Source organism: Corvus kubaryi, unplaced genomic scaffold (genome assembly GCF_017639235.1).
Source record: "Corvus kubaryi isolate FWS band 111438036 unplaced genomic scaffold, C.kubaryi_AGA036_p1.0 37334, whole genome shotgun sequence".
NCBI classification, from domain to species: Eukaryota; Metazoa; Chordata; class Aves; order Passeriformes; family Corvidae; genus Corvus; species Corvus kubaryi.
The window spans coordinates 24,904,298-24,918,862 of NW_024581108.1; the positions used below are offsets into that span (position 1 = coordinate 24,904,298).

At 53.1% G+C, this 14,565-nt stretch overlaps 1 protein-coding gene and 1 long non-coding RNA gene across 14 annotated transcripts in view; one reads left to right on the top strand and one right to left on the bottom strand.

The window, feature by feature from the left end:
- Nucleotides 1–1,913: 1,913 nt before the first annotated feature.
- On the bottom strand, nt 1,914–3,146 carry LOC121665951. Its single transcript, XR_006016529.1, has 2 exons — nt 3,060–3,146; nt 1,914–2,932 (listed from the first exon to the last, which is right to left on the bottom strand). It is a non-coding gene; the product is annotated as an uncharacterized LOC121665951 (long non-coding RNA).
- The window catches only part of SGIP1 (SH3GL interacting endocytic adaptor 1), a 45,991-nt gene continuing 33,407 nt past the window's right edge, over nt 1,982–14,565 (top strand). For 10 of the 13 annotated variants that reach the window (XM_042030932.1, XM_042030935.1, XM_042030934.1 and 7 more), the window contains exons 1-2: nt 1,982–2,009; nt 3,342–3,386. In XM_042030932.1, coding sequence (XP_041886866.1) covers nt 1,997–2,009; nt 3,342–3,386 — 58 coding nt within the window. In that variant the 5' untranslated portion in view covers nt 1,982–1,996. Of the gene's footprint in view, nt 2,010–2,125; nt 2,504–2,878; nt 2,970–3,026; nt 3,190–3,341; nt 3,387–14,565 lie in introns of those variants that run through there. The other 3 variants (XM_042030940.1, XM_042030938.1, XM_042030939.1) reach the window with 3 other exon arrangements.

Genomic DNA, 14,565 nt, shown 5'->3' on the forward strand with positions numbered 1-14,565 from the left:
GGCCCTGGCACAGGGTGCCCAGAGCAGCTGTGGCTGCCCTGGATCCCTGGCAGTGCCCAAGGCCAGGCTGGCCATTGGGGCTTGGAGCAGCCTGGGACAGTGGGAGGTGTCCCTGCCCGTGGCTCCGGTAAACCCAGATTTACAGGGAATGAGGCAAATGGCTGAACTTCCTGGGAAATCCATCCTGCAGTGCCCAAGGCTGTGGCAGTGGGAGCCACCGGATAGGAGCGGCCGCAGCTCCGGCCTCTCCGGCCGCATTCCCGCCAGGAGCAGCTCAAGGCTGAGCCTATTCCCATCCAGGTTTAATTATGGCCGACCCAAAGGGCTGCGGGTTGTAAACAACCCCTGGCTGCTTTAATGCCGGGGATTTGCCAGGGCCACGTCCTGCCCGAGGCCGAGGATTGGGGTTTTATTTAGCAAATCCCATCGCTGCTCCGGGGCCGGGCCGGCTCCTGCGCGCCGCTGTCACATGGAGCTGCGGCTGACTCTGCCGGGGATGAGTAATGCGCTCCCTGACTCATTTTCTGCCTTTTTTATTTGGATTTTTTCTCATCTTCAGGCCCTCCACTTCGTCTGCTGCCGGTTGCTGGCGGCTCCTTGCGCGTCGCCTTCGGGAGCTGCCGGAGATTTCCAGTGCTTTTCATGGGAATTGTCCCTGTGGCTGCTCAGTGGGGTTGGGAGGCGTTAGGAAATCAAATTGCGAATTCTGTAATTTGGAAAGATCAGCTTTGCCTTGGAAAGAGGGGTTTGGTGGCAGCTGCCCTCCCCAGGGACGCGGGAAGGCTCCCGCAGGGACCCGGCTCACCCTGTGCCGCCTTTTTTTGGGAAGAGCCTGTTCCGGGAGCGGCTTTGTGGTGTCCTGAGTGTGGGGTTAGTTTTGCCTGCAGGGAGGGGAGTTTTGGCCTTGCCCCATGGCAGGAGCTGTTTCATAAGGAGGAGGCATCCCACGGTTCCAGGGAAAGCTGGAGCTGCGCTGGGAGGAGCCGCAGCCAAGGGATTTCCGGGGTGACGGGGAGGCTGCCCAAAGCCGGTGCTGAAATGAGGGGATTTGGTGAAAAGGACTGGTTTTTATCCATAGTCCAGCCTGGGAAGGGGTTTGCAGGGGATATCCCAGTTCTCCTTGCTTTTTTAAGGAATATCAGCCCTCTGGAGCTGTGGGAAGGAGGCCCTGGGTCTGTCCTGGCTGGCAGTGGAGCCACTGGATGTGGGATCACAGAATCCCCAGATTTGGGTTGGAAGGGACCTTAAAGCTCATCCCATTCCAGCCCTGCCATGAATTCCACTAGGATTGCTCCAAACCCCGCCCAGCCTGGCCTTGGACACTCCCAGGGATGGGAATCCTGGGCCTCGCTCTGCTGTGCAGCAGCTCCATGAGCTTTTGGGGGATTGGTGTTGTTTTGGTGTGTCCAGGAGGAATTTGGACACGGAAGGTGCCTGTCCATCACTGGGACATCCTTCCACGTGTGCCAGCCTGGGGTGTTTTAGGGCTGGGCTGAGGGGACAGTGGAACAACATTCCATGGGTTGTGCTCAGCCTGGGATTACAGCCGCAATTCCCGAGGGCTCTGGGCTCCCTTCCCTGTGCTGGAAGCGCTGCAGGCAGCTCGCAGGAGCTCCTTGCAGGGATTAAGGAACCATCTGTTCCATAATCCCGTCCCTGTGCCCGCTGCTGGGGCACTTCCCACCAGCTGGGACGGGACGGGGCCGTGCTGGATGCGGAGACCCTGCTGAGGTGCTGTTCCCTCGCCAGTGTCTCCAGACCCTTGGAGATGCTTGGCTTTGGGATTACTCTTTAAATGGGAAGGGAAAAACCCCATTTATTTATTTATTACTCGAGAAATTTTAATGGGGGGGAAAATCTGATTTTTATTAATGAAAAACAGCTTTTTTTTTTCTTTTTTTTTTTTTTTCCCCAATGGGGAAAACGATGTGGGCATTGCCGCCGAGCAGGGACAAACCCTGACGGGCACGTGGGGCTGCCGGCGGTGACCCCAAAGATGCTGATGCGGGGTGAGGGGCAGAAGGGAAGTTTTCCCTCCCCGCTCCGCGGTCACGTTGAAAAGCCACATTCGCGAGCGCCGGAACGCGCGGGTTGTCCCCAAAACGCCGCTGTTGTGCCCGGAGGGCAGAGGAGGGGCAGAGGCAGCTCCTCCATCGGCAGCTGGGTGCTGATAGTGCCAATCCCGGTTTTCCCGGGCGCTGGGATGCGGCGGTGGCCCCGGGGACGGAGCCCGGGCTGTCCCCCCTGTCCCGGCGGGTGCTGTGCGGGATGAGGATCCCGGGGATGCTCGTGGGAACCACTTCAGGAGAAGCCTGAGGGGGCTCGGAGCACTTTTCCTGCCAGGAAAAAAAATACACCCGGACTTGCGGAGCTGCTGAAAGCCAGTTTCACCAGAAACGATTTAAAATCCCGCATTTTCTTGGACAAACCTGGCGGTACCCCCATGACTTGGGCTGTGCCCCCGGCAGGGCCCCCCCCGGCCCTGGGGCAGCTCTGGGAAGAGGTCGGGAAGGGGGTGAGGGACGCACATCCCCCGGGGGGAGCTGGTGCCGGGGTGGGATCGCGGGGCACAGCCCGGCCTCGGCTCCCGCAGCCCCCCCGCCGCCTCCCCGGCCTCTTTTGTTCCCCGCTCCGGCTTCCCTTCATGCGAGATTAATTCCCGGGCGCTGCTGGAAGCGGTCGGGGAGAGATTTCTCCCGCATCCTCCTTTCGGGGCTAATTGCTGGCGCTGTGACGTCAGCCGATGGATTTGTCCCTTGGATGGCTGCGGGAGAGGCTGCGAGGAGGGCCCGGCGCTGCCGAGCTCGCATCCCTGCGCTCGCACCCGGCTGCGCTGCCTTCTCCAGCCGGGATTGATCCCTTTTCCCCGATTCCCAGCCCCGCACGCTCCTAATCTGACAGCGGCCGGGAATTAATCGGGCTGGCGCGGGCGCTGCAATAGGATTAAGGGAGGGGAAGTGCGTCACGAGGTGCGGACAGGGGTTCTGCTTTTGGGGAAAGTGGCGGTGCTGGGGAGGGTGGAAAAGGGGGGGGGGGGGGGGGGGAAACAAACCAACAACCTGGGAAATAGGTTGGAGTGTTCCCGGGGGGTGTGTCGGGAGCGAGCGCGCATGTGAGGAGTGCGGGGCGGGAGGCGAGCCCGCCTCGTCCTCCCTTTCTCCGAGCATCCTCCGCGATGCCATCCTGGAGGTGATACAGGCACAGCAGCATCCATGGCCTGCCCCTAGCCGCGGCATTCCCGCTTCCTCCTCCTCCTCCTCCTCCTCATCCTCCCCGCCGCCTGGGAAGGGCTGACGCCGAGCGCCTGCTGACCGGGATCGTATTCTCCTGGATTTTTTCAGGCTCCTTGGAAATTGAGGAATGCAATTCTGCCACCATGATGGAAGGTAGGTGATGAGCCGGGCGCGTTCTTCCTCGGGGAGCGCCCGACTTTTTAGAGGAGGAGGCGCCGAACCTGCGCCGGGGGGTGTTTTAGCCTTTCCTAAATAAAATAATAATTAATAACCATAATTAAATCAAATCCTCCCCTCCCCCTAATCCCAGGCAATTCCAGGCTCTGCCGAGCGGCAGGGTGGTGATCTAATATCGAGCCCATCCGATTATTTGCAATTCCATCCCCAGCCCTGTGTAGGCAGCTCCGGCCGGGCAAACGCCCGGTTTTCCATGGATCTGCTGCTTCCTCCAGCCCAGACCCGGCTGCATCCGTCAGGATTGGGATCCTGAAATGGTTATTTTATCCCTCAGCCTGATGCGCTGCGCAGAGGGTGGATCTGGGGGTTAGCAGCTGATGGATGGGGTTTGGTGGTTTTCCCGGGATGGATGAGCATCATTCCAGTGGAAAACGAGGGAATCGGAACTTAGGGTGATTTTTTTTTTTTTTGGCCGTGCCGTGGAGATGCAGGTCTGGGGAAGGAGGAGGAGATGTTGGATCGGGGTTTGTGGGCATAGCGAAGGAAATGAGAAGGGAATATGGGCTCTGGGCACAGGATGCTTCAGGGAGGCTGTGTCTGATCCTGTGTGGGAAAAGCCTCCGGGCATGACAGGAATTTTCTCCTCTGTCGTCTGTCTCAGCCGTATGTAAAGCTCTTCTTTATCATTTATAATTTTAATTCCTCCTGGAGCAGGATGCAGGGAAGGGATGCCTTGGATTTAGTTATATTTCAGCAGAATGGATACTTCAGGGCCGGCAGGAGCAGAATTTATTGAATTTTGGGGGATTTCTGGCCCGTTGGTGGCAGCAGCAGGGCCTGGCTTGGTGGAGCCACATCCAAGCTTGGTGCTGCCAGGGAGCTTCCTGGGATGACAGGCAGAAATTGGGCTGCTTCCCGGTGTATCCCTGAAATCTGGGGCTGCCCCCCTGCCCCAATTCACCTGGAGAGGCCTCAGGATCCATGGGATTCGTACAGGTTTAAAATATCCCCCCTGGTCTCGGGAATTCAGGTGTCGTCACGGCCCTGTGTGGCCACATGGAATGGCCTCTCCCAGGAATGGTTTCTGGATGCTTTGGTGTGAAGGAAATGAGTTCTGTTGTCCTTTAGATGCGAGGAAAAGCCTTCCCTGCTCTCCCTGATGCTGATGAGAGTCACAAGCAGAAGAGGTTTTAATTTTAGCCCATGACATCAAACCCATCCCACGACGGGAGCCAGGCAGGAGCAGGTCATGGCAGGGAAAATGCCATTGAAAACCTGGCTTCTCCCAAAATTCCAATGCTTACGGAGGAATTAATGTGGATAAATTGAAGTTGCCTTGTTGTATGTCTTGGTTTGGGTTATTTATTCAGTTTTGAGGCTTCTTGGGGGAAGTAGGTTGGGGTTTTGAGCCTCTTCTGGGATTTGGGGGTTTGGGATTTTTTGGGGTTTGGTTTTATTCCTTGAGGATTTTGGCCTGGCAGGAGCTTTGGTCACTTCCCAGCTCCACACTGGAGATGGATCCAGGGCTGGGACACTGAGCTCTGGCAGAGGTGGAATCGCCTTCCATGACCCAGCCTTGCATGGAAAAAAAAATCCTAATCATAAAAAGTGAATTATTAAAGAGCTGGAAATGCTCCCCAAGCTGTTGATGAGAACCTAGAACAGAGGTGAGGAAATCAGAAATAATTCCTGGTTTTTTTGAGTTTTGAAATAGCTGGAAATTGGTTGGATTTGTGGGAGAGTGGAACTTCAGTCCAAGATCCTGCTGAAACCCTGGCCCCTTATATTAAGACTGGCTTTAACAGGCTCGGCTTAACTGGAACTGAAACTTTTAAACCTGTGCAAGACGCTGAGAGTTCCTTGCAGTGAGCACCTTAAAAGGGTTTAATTATTATTTTTATTAATTATTGGAACAGGTTTTCATGCTGGAATGCCGGACACTGCGCTGGGAGTGGAGGGTGGGTGCCGGACATGGGGCCACCCATGGCCAGCAGGATGGACCAGGCTCAAGGATCCTCTTTGGATCCTTTTCCTTGGAAAAAAGGGAATTCACTTTGTTGGGAATGGTGCAGGATGAGCAACTTTTGCTGGTAATGGGTATTTTACTCAATATATGGAATATTTTTTTGTTCTTCTGGGAGATGGGAGAAAAATGTTTATTTCCCATGGATGTCTAAAAATCCCAATGCGACCCAAACAAAAGGAGTTGTGGGAGATATTTCCAGACCCCAATCCCTGCTGGAGGACACCAAACGTGTCCCAGGTGTCTCCAGCAGAGGATGTTCCTCCGCCTCCATGGAGTGGTGGAAGGATGGGATGCAGGAACATTCCATGGATTTGTTGTTCTTGGCTTCGCTCAGCCGGGTGGGAAGCAGGGATTGGGATGGGGATTGAACCCCTCTGAGAGGAGGATCTGGAGAGGTCCCTCACGTGTGGAGAGGTCCCTCACGTGTGGCTGCAGGAGTGAGAGGGGTTGGGGTGTTCCCTGGGATTGTAAAATCCTTGGGAGTGCCCCAGGCAGGCGGTGCAGGTGAACATCCGGGCACGGGAACGGGTTTGTCTCCTTTTGGGATCCCTCTGTTGCATCTCCAGGGCACTGAGGGCGTTCAGAGCCTTAATTAAGTTTGGAAATCACTGCTCAGGCAGGAGCTCCGGATGTTGGGAAGACGGGGGCAGCTGTGGTTCCTCTGGAGAAGGTTGTTCCTTCTTTCCCTGTGTTTCTCCAGAGCCCAAACAGGGCCAGCAGCCTTCCCAGAGTGGGAGAGTCTCTGACCCTCTTCTCCAGGCTTTTTACACCAAACCGGGATGTTTGGTCGCTCAGGGAACTTCCATGGGAGTGTCCTGTCCAGCCTGGGATGGGGGGAGGTGTCCAAGCCCATGGCAAGGGTGGGATGAGAAGATCCTTCAAATCCTCCCAACCCAACCCATTCTCTGGGATTCTCTGGTCGTGTCCAAGCTGGGAAAATCTTTCTGGCGTCATCTTTCAGCCTCGGTGGGCTCTGGTTTTGGAATGCTGGGCCCAGAGGCATCGAAGGCACATTGGAAAAATCCTTTGGGCTGATAGAAAATTGACTTTGTTTTCTTCTTTGGTGGTCTCGTTCCAGCAAACTGTGTTTGAGTGCGCTCAGGGTTGTCTGCAGGACTCAGCAGGGAAATGGCCTGCGAGGAAAACTTGGGGGTTTTGATTGGAGGAGGAAAATTTGGGGGTTCCTTTGAGAAAGCCACAGGCAGGTTTGGTGGAAATATCATAAATTCAGGCATGGGTGGCAAAACCATCCCAGAAAACACCCAGAGCACTCAATAAGGAGCTGGATTTTCCAGCATTTGAGCAGAAATCCATGCCTGAGCTCAGGTCCAAGGAGAATCAGGGCTTGGGCTTGGTTGGGCATCTCCACCTTTGCCCTCCGAGATGGATTTTTCCAGACCTGCTGGACCTTTCCACAGAACTGAGGCAGAAACAACATTTCAGGATGGAGGAGAAGATTTTTTTTTTTTCCCCCCTCTTTTCCATGTCCAGCCCAGGGAAATGCTGAGCCTGATCCAGGGATTTGGCTCCTCTTGTATCCCAGGGTGGGCTGAGGGTTGGGGCCATGCCACCACTCTCAAGAGCAAAAATGTCCATTAGGACTTTTGGGATATTTTTGGGGGGTTGATCCAGGTGGGTCTGAGCTGTCAAGGAGGAAATTTGGGGAAATGAGGCCTTGGGAGTGGAAAGCTTGGAAGAGAAGTGGGAAAAAGCTCTGGAGCCCTTGGATTTGGGGGTCAGAAGGTGGGGCTGAGCTGCCCAGGGAATGGTGCTGCGATTCCAGGGACATCTCCCACACTCTGGGAGCCCCAAAGCTGGACCTGCATCCCAAAACCTGGAGTTTTTTCCAGGTGTTCCCACCCTTCCCACTGAGCTTTTGGGTTTCCCAGCTCTATTCCATTTGCAGGGTGTTTTTCCATGGGAAGGGAGAGGAGGGACAAAGGGCTGGAGCTCCAAACCAACACCCACCGAGCCAAAGGTGCCACCCACACCTCGGGAATTGGGGCAATGCTTGGGAATGCACCCGGTTCCTGCCAGTTACACCCCAAGGGGTGCCAAGGGCTGAGGATTTGGACCAAATACGTTCAAGGAGGGAGATGGCAAAGCCTCAAAGGGGCAGTGCCACGTGGTGCTGGCAGCAAAACCCAAACGGGGTTTTTTGGGGCCGGAAAAGGTCGAAAATGTGGCAAAACTTGGGGGGAAAAAGATATGGTGAGGCCTAAAAAAATATGGCAAAACTCCTCCTTGGAGTGAGCCCCGGTTGAAAATGTGCCCTTGGGCGGCTGGAACTGGCGCGCAAATGCGGGAATTTGGGTTTCTCTGCCAAGGCAGGAACTTCCTGCGTGACTCACCGGCCTTGCTCTTGTTCTAAGGATTGGAGGAATAAGAATTCCAGGTGAAGTCAGGTGGTGTTCACCTTGAACCTCCTCCAGGGCGGGGTTTTATCCGTTAAAGGTGGAAAAACGGGGCTTTGGGTGGGAATCCTGCCCTAAACGCTGCTGCTGAGCCCCCGGAGCTGTTGGGGGTGTACAATGGGATTTATGCAGAGCTCGTGGCAGGAATCCCGACCCAATAGCGGGACTGGAGAGGAGGAACACGAAGGAAAAAGTGGGAAGGAGGGGAAGGCAGAGCTCCTCCCCAGAGCAGTGACCTGGAAGCGCTGGGATGCTCCAGAGCTGTCGCGGAGGATCCGTCAGCCTCGGGAAGCGCAGGGGGTGCGAGTCCGGCTGGCTCCCAGCAAAGCTCATTCCCCTTTTCCCTGCCAGCCGATTTCTTAACTTCTTCCTTTAATCCCAGGCCGGGCATGGGGGTTTTTCTTTCCCCAGCTTTGGTAGGAAAAAATCCAAGCAAATCCAAGCCCTTGAGCGCCGTGCAGATGGTTTTTTAGGGAATGAGCTCTTCCCGAGCGGTTCAGGAGCACAAAGTGTGGCCCTGTGCGCTCTGCCAGCGATTGAGGAGCTCGGCTCTTTGTTCAGAACCCAAATTCCGTTGCAGGCGGCTGTTCCTGGGGACTTCCGAAGGGTTTTCTGCTCTGGCTGTGGGAATGAAAGGGGCTCGAGGCTGGCAGCGCTTCCAGCTGCTGGGGTCGTGCACTCAGAGCCCCACAAAGTGATTTATTTGGAATTTCTAGTTTAGTTGTAGGTGGTGTTGTTTGGTTTATTGCTCTTTTTTCTTTTTTTTAAATTTTAAATTTAATTTTATTTTTTTCAATTTTCATTCCTGGAGCCGGAGGTTTCGGGGCTGTCCTGGAGGAGCAGCGTGGAATTCCTGCCCCGTCCTACAGACACCTCCTCCCCTGCCCAGGGAGTTTTGAGGTGGGATTGGGAAGGGGGAATTCCCTGGTACATCCCAGTTTACACTGGGTTAGGGCTGGCAGTGATAACGCTGTTTGGAAGCGTATTTTAAATCCCATATTATCTGGGAAACGTTCCTTACCCATCCCAGCCTTGGCAAAGCACTGCTTTGACATGTTTTAATTTATATTTAATTTATTACTTTTTTGTGGGTGTTATTTGTGTTCAGTTCATTTTTTAGGTGATGTTTTGAGGGGAAAAAAATCTTAAAATTCTTCACCTACACCTGGTCAGGAATTTAAAACCTCAAATTGGGATTAATTTGTGGAAAATTGCGGAAATTTTGGGATAGGTTAGGCCGGGAAGGATGAGGTTCCCCAGCCTGCCCTTGCTTTGAGTGCATCAAGGATTTCAAGCAGCCCCACAAATGTATTAAAGAATTATAAATTTAAAAAAATATATAGAAAGCAATATTAAAAATAATATAAAATATATTTTAAAATAACATAAAAATATAAAAAGATAACATAAAAATATAAAAAGATAACATAAAAATATAAAAAGATAACATAAAATAATAATATAAAATATAATATGAAATATATATAAAAATATATTAAAAGAATATAAAATATTAAAAATAAAAAATAATATAAATAATAGAAGAAAAATAATAATAGAAGAAAATTTTAAAAAGAATTAGTAAAGAATTAAAAAATTTTAAAATAATAAAAATATCAAAAATTTAAGAAATAATATTAAATAATATAAAAAATACATCAATTCAGATTTTTGGAAATCATTAAAGGTGCACCTTGTTATTAGAGCTAATTAACCATCATCAAATCCTGGAATGGTTTGGCTTGGAAACACCTTAAAGCTCTTCCCATTCCAGCCCTGCCAGGGCAGGGACACTTCCCACTCTCCCAGGTTATTCCAAGCCCTGTCCAGCCTGGCCTTGGACACTTAAACAGCCTTAAATTTACTAATAAGCTAATTTATACTGCAGCATTAATTAATAGCAAGATCATTAATGCTCTGTGTTTACCTGGCTGCTCTCACAGGGAGAGGGGAGTGTGGAAAAACCTCCCTCAGCCTGGAAATTAAACCTTGCTTTAGGTCAGGCCTGCTGCTCTTATTTTTAGTCCCAGATTTAATCACTGCTTTAAAATCCAGGTGCTCCTCAGGCAGCGGGAGCTGGATGCTTTGAGGAATTCCAGGGAAGGGTTTTGATGCTTCATTTTGGCCGTAAATCCCGGTTTTCACATGGAAATGGGAATATTGCAGGTGTGGGGGTGACCACGTCGGGAACAAGGGATGCTTTCCCAGAGTTGTCCCCAAGGAAGTTGTGACAGCCCGGGTGTTCCCTTTTCCACCTGGAAAACTGGGAATGGGAGCTGCTGGAGGGTCACTGGGGTGGCCTTGACCACAGGGTGGACTAAAAGCTGGTTTAGGCGAGGATTTAGGTGGGGTTTAACAAATCTTTATGTTTATAGCCCCAAAAATCGGTGGGTTTTTCCATAAATATTGTCAGAGGGGTTGCTGGGGATCTGTGGGGGTGTGGAGGTGATGGATTTTGAGGAGATGCCTTGGAAAACAGGGACAGACAGAATGACAAAGCCTCATGGAGGAAAAAAGACGCTTCCAATGGAATTTTTTTGGGGTTTTTTTGAGGGACGGATGCCAGCCTGGGGGTTTAACATTGCTATTTATATATTAACACTTTAAAATTGATCTTTGGAGGGGGTGGTGGGGTGTTTTCCCTGGATGTGCTGTGTGCGGCGAAGGCAACTGGGAGCTCTGTCACCTCCCTTTTATCCCCAAACCCCCCGGAATTCCCTAAAAATTGCACTCTGGGTGTGAGCTGGGAGCGAGAGCCCGTCCTGGGCAGCCTCAGAGACAGCACAGGAACCTTTGGAAGCGCATCTGGCGTTCCTGTGGCGGTGCCAGCCGGGAATGAAAGCCACAAGTGTCCCCAAGCTGAATTCCCCGGGAGCAGGGATTGTCCCGGCCCTCGGGCGCCGCACGCTCGGGGGTCTCTGAGCTGAGGTCACAAATCCCATCTCCGGGGAAAGCGGGGGCTGAGAGGCTCCTGCAGCTGCTTTGCCGAGGAGCCTTGAGCAGGGATTTGCATCCTCCTGCTGTTGGATATTCCCGAATGCTGCGGTTGGGTTGGGATGCACCCTGCTGGTGCTGCCCTGGATTTTAAGGAGAGCTTTTCTCTGCGGGCTTTGCTCTGGGCTCGGGCCTCGTCCTGTGGCATTTATCCCATTTCGATGTGGAATATAAACCATTTCCGTGGTTTGGGGCGTGCTCCCACATCCAGTAAAAGGCTGGAACCTTGTCCCTGGTACCTGAGTTACTTGAGCTGTGCCTGCAGAGTGAAGGGCCTGGGCTAAAGCCCAGCCCAGGTTTTTATGTCTGGCTGGGTTTTAGGGACTATTTCTTCATGGGAAGGGTTTTCCAGCCCTGGCACAGTGGTGGGTCCCCATCCCTGGGGGGCCGGAACAGCCCTGTGGAGGTGGCACCTGGGGACACAGGGCAGTGGTGGCCTTGGCAGTGCTGGGAATGGTTGGAGTGGACCTTGGGGGGCTTTTCCAGCCTAAACAATTCCATGATTCCAAAGCAGCCTGTGGTGTTCCCTCCCTGTGCAAGGAGCAGGGTTTGACCCCAGGGCTCTGGCATTCCCAGCCCTTGGAGCTCCCGACTCCAACTCCTGCCGTGAGTGTTTGGGGAGCTGGCAAAGGGAGGAAGGTGCAGAAGGTCTGGGAAGGTCCTGGGAGCCCAAACCCCACTGGGAATGTGGGGCTGGATCCTGCTCTGGGACAGGGGGGACACAACCCCAAACCCCGGGGTGGAATCCTGGGATTCCTTCCCACCATGCAACTGGAATGGGATGGGAGCTTGGAGAAGGGCTTGGATGTTGATTCACCCCCCTGGGCAGAGTTGAGCCTCATCAGAGACTGAGTTACCCTCAGGGCTGGGTTGGGACTGGATTTGGGATCAGCTGTGGGATTTTGGATCACCTCTGTCCGATGGAGTGAGATCCTTCATTCCCACACTGGAATAACCCTGTCAGTCCTTCAGTGCTTTCAACTGAAAGTTCTGGTAAGGGCCCAACTTCTCAGCATTTGTTGAGCATTTGTGGGCCCCAGCAGCCGAGCCCACGATTGTCATTGCTCACTTTGATTTCCAAGGGTTTTCTCTCCTCAGAGCCACGGGCAAAATGCCAACAGTGTCCTGCTCTGGCTGAGAGTGGTGGAACATCCCTCTTTCCTCCTTTTTATTTTTTTGCTTTCCAGCGGGGAGGAACAGCTGTAAGCCTGGGGAGGATTGGAATTGTAAAATCATGGAATTGTTTCATTGGAAAGGACCTTAAAGCTTATCCCACAGGCAGGGACACCTCTCACTGTCCCAGGTTGCTCCCAGCCCCACTGTCCAACCCGGCCTTGGACACTTCCAGGGATCCAGGGGCAGCCCCAGCTGCTCTGGGCACCCTGTGCCAGGGCCTCCCCACCCTCCCAGGGAACAATTCCTTCCCAATCTCCCATCCATCCCTGCCCTCTGGCAGTGGGAAGCCATTCCCTGTGTCCTGTCCCTCCATGCCTTGTCCCCAGTCCCTCTGCAGCTCTCCTGGAGCCCCTTCAGGCCCTGCCAGGGGCTCTGAGCTCTCCCTGGAGCCTTCTCCTCTCCAGTTGAACAATCCCAGCTCTCCCAGGTGATGGATTTGCTGCTGGATCCCAGTGGCACCATGGCCAGTCCCGAAGGATTTCTGCCACAACCCCTCCCAGGGCTGTGCAGGACCAGCCTTTGGGTGCTGCCTCTCCAGGATCTGCCCTCTGGAATAAGATCTGGAACGAGACTTGGAAATGAGGGAGGTTGAAATGTTAATGCTGTGCTGAAGGGCTCAGGTTACCCCTGCAGTGCTGGGCTGCTCCCAAGCTCTGAGGCAGAGCTTGGGATAGGGAAAGCCTTTGGAATGTTAGGAAGGCATTAATTAACTTAACTTAATTCCACACAAAAACTGGACAAAATTAAAAGCAACAGGGGATCACAGGGATTTGGCTTTTCTGGTGCAGAGGGGGAAGAAGTTGAGGATTTGGGGGTGTGCCAAGGACCAAAAGTGGCCATTTTTATGCCAGAATGTCCTTGGCGGTGTCCAGGCTGCTGCTGTGTGTGGGGATCTTCGGAGTGACCTGCAGAGAGAGCAGCTGGGCACCGAGTTCGGGCTTGGTGTGCTTTACCCTGCCCCAAAACTGAATTTCCTGGGAGACTTTTCCCTCCGGGAATGACCGAGGGTTTCTGGAGCTTTGCCTCGCCTTAGGGCTGGGTGGAGGGAGGGCTGTTCTTCCTTTAGGTTCCCACATCTCTGGGCTCACCCCGGAGTTCAGCAGGAACACGCAGGTTTGTGTGTGGTGGAGAAAGCAGAGGTTGCTCAAATCCGGCTCTGAAAACCCCACGCTGCACCCAGAGCAAAGAAAAACCAAACCTAGGAGCGATTATCTCACCTTTCCCCTCCTCTCCCTCCTCCTCCTCCCTTCTTTCCCTGCTCCCCACAGGTCTCGGGTCTGTCATGGCCATGGATAAAGTTTATCCTTGTGCACAGACCAAGTAGAATTAATTTAAAGCATTTTTTTTTTAAGCTCTACTCATCTCAAAGAGCATTAAAAACTCCACCTTTCCTCTTGGGTAAGAGTTCCTTTGAAGTTTCATGCTCCCCAGTGAGTAAATTTTTCCTCCAGGGAATTCCCCTCAATATTTGGGGGTCCAGAGGCAGCAGCTGCTCCCCCAGCCTGGGGGTGGAGGGTGAGGGACTGGATGTGGGAGAACAGGGTTGGTTTGCATCTAGAATTAAGCTTTTGGTGCAAAAAATGATGTTGGTCGTTCTCAAGAATAAAATAGAGGAAGTTTTGCGGTGTTAAATGGTGAATTGTGTTTCTCAGGCAGAATTCTTAAGGATAGCAGGAAAAATGATGGCCTGTATTTGGAGAGACTTTGTGTTTGAAGGGAGAGGAACCAGCACCGGGGTTGGTTCAGCTTTGGGGCTGCTCTGGCAGTGCTGGAATCGCCAGTCCAGAGAATTCCAGTCCACATGGAATTTCTGCGGCTGAAGGCTGTGACCTCTATGGAAAAGATGTGATTACTTTTTGTAAGGCTGAGTCTTGCCAGGACAGGTCTTAGGGTACTTCAGCCCTAAAACCACCTGACAGGGGACTTGAGGCGCAGAGGGTGCGAATCCCAACCCTTGGCTCAGTCCCTGCACCTCTGGATGGGAAATTTCCCCATGTCAGGGGACACTGGAGCTCCTGGGAAATCCCAGTCCTGGGGAATGCCAGCCCTGTCCCCCTCTGAGCCGTGTCCCTTTGTGGGGTCACCCTCACTGCCTCGCCCTGGGGTGACCGGGGGAGTTGCTGGGGATCTGCTCCCAGCAGCCCTGTCCTCTCCAAAGGCAGAGCTCCTTTTTGTTCTCCTGCTCCCAAATATCCCTTTTTTTCCCCTCCATCACCCCCACTCCGAGCAGATGGAACTCTTACATAACCCAGCAGAAGGCTTCTGACAAATTTCAGCCAGCTTGGGTTCTGCTTCAGAGGAGACCAAACAACAGCTCGGTTCTGGGGGTTTCCAGCCCTCCTTGTTCTGCTCTGGGTTTGGAGGGTGAGGATTTTCCAGGGGGGAGAAGAATGGGAATGTTGCTCTGTTATTAATGACTCCCCTGAGCCTTGGAGCAGTGGGAATGGGGAAAAGGGTGGATGTGGGGAGAGCAGAGCCACCCGGGAATGGGGCGGGATGAGCCTGCGGGGCTCAGCGGCACTCCCAGCTGGTGCTATGGGATACA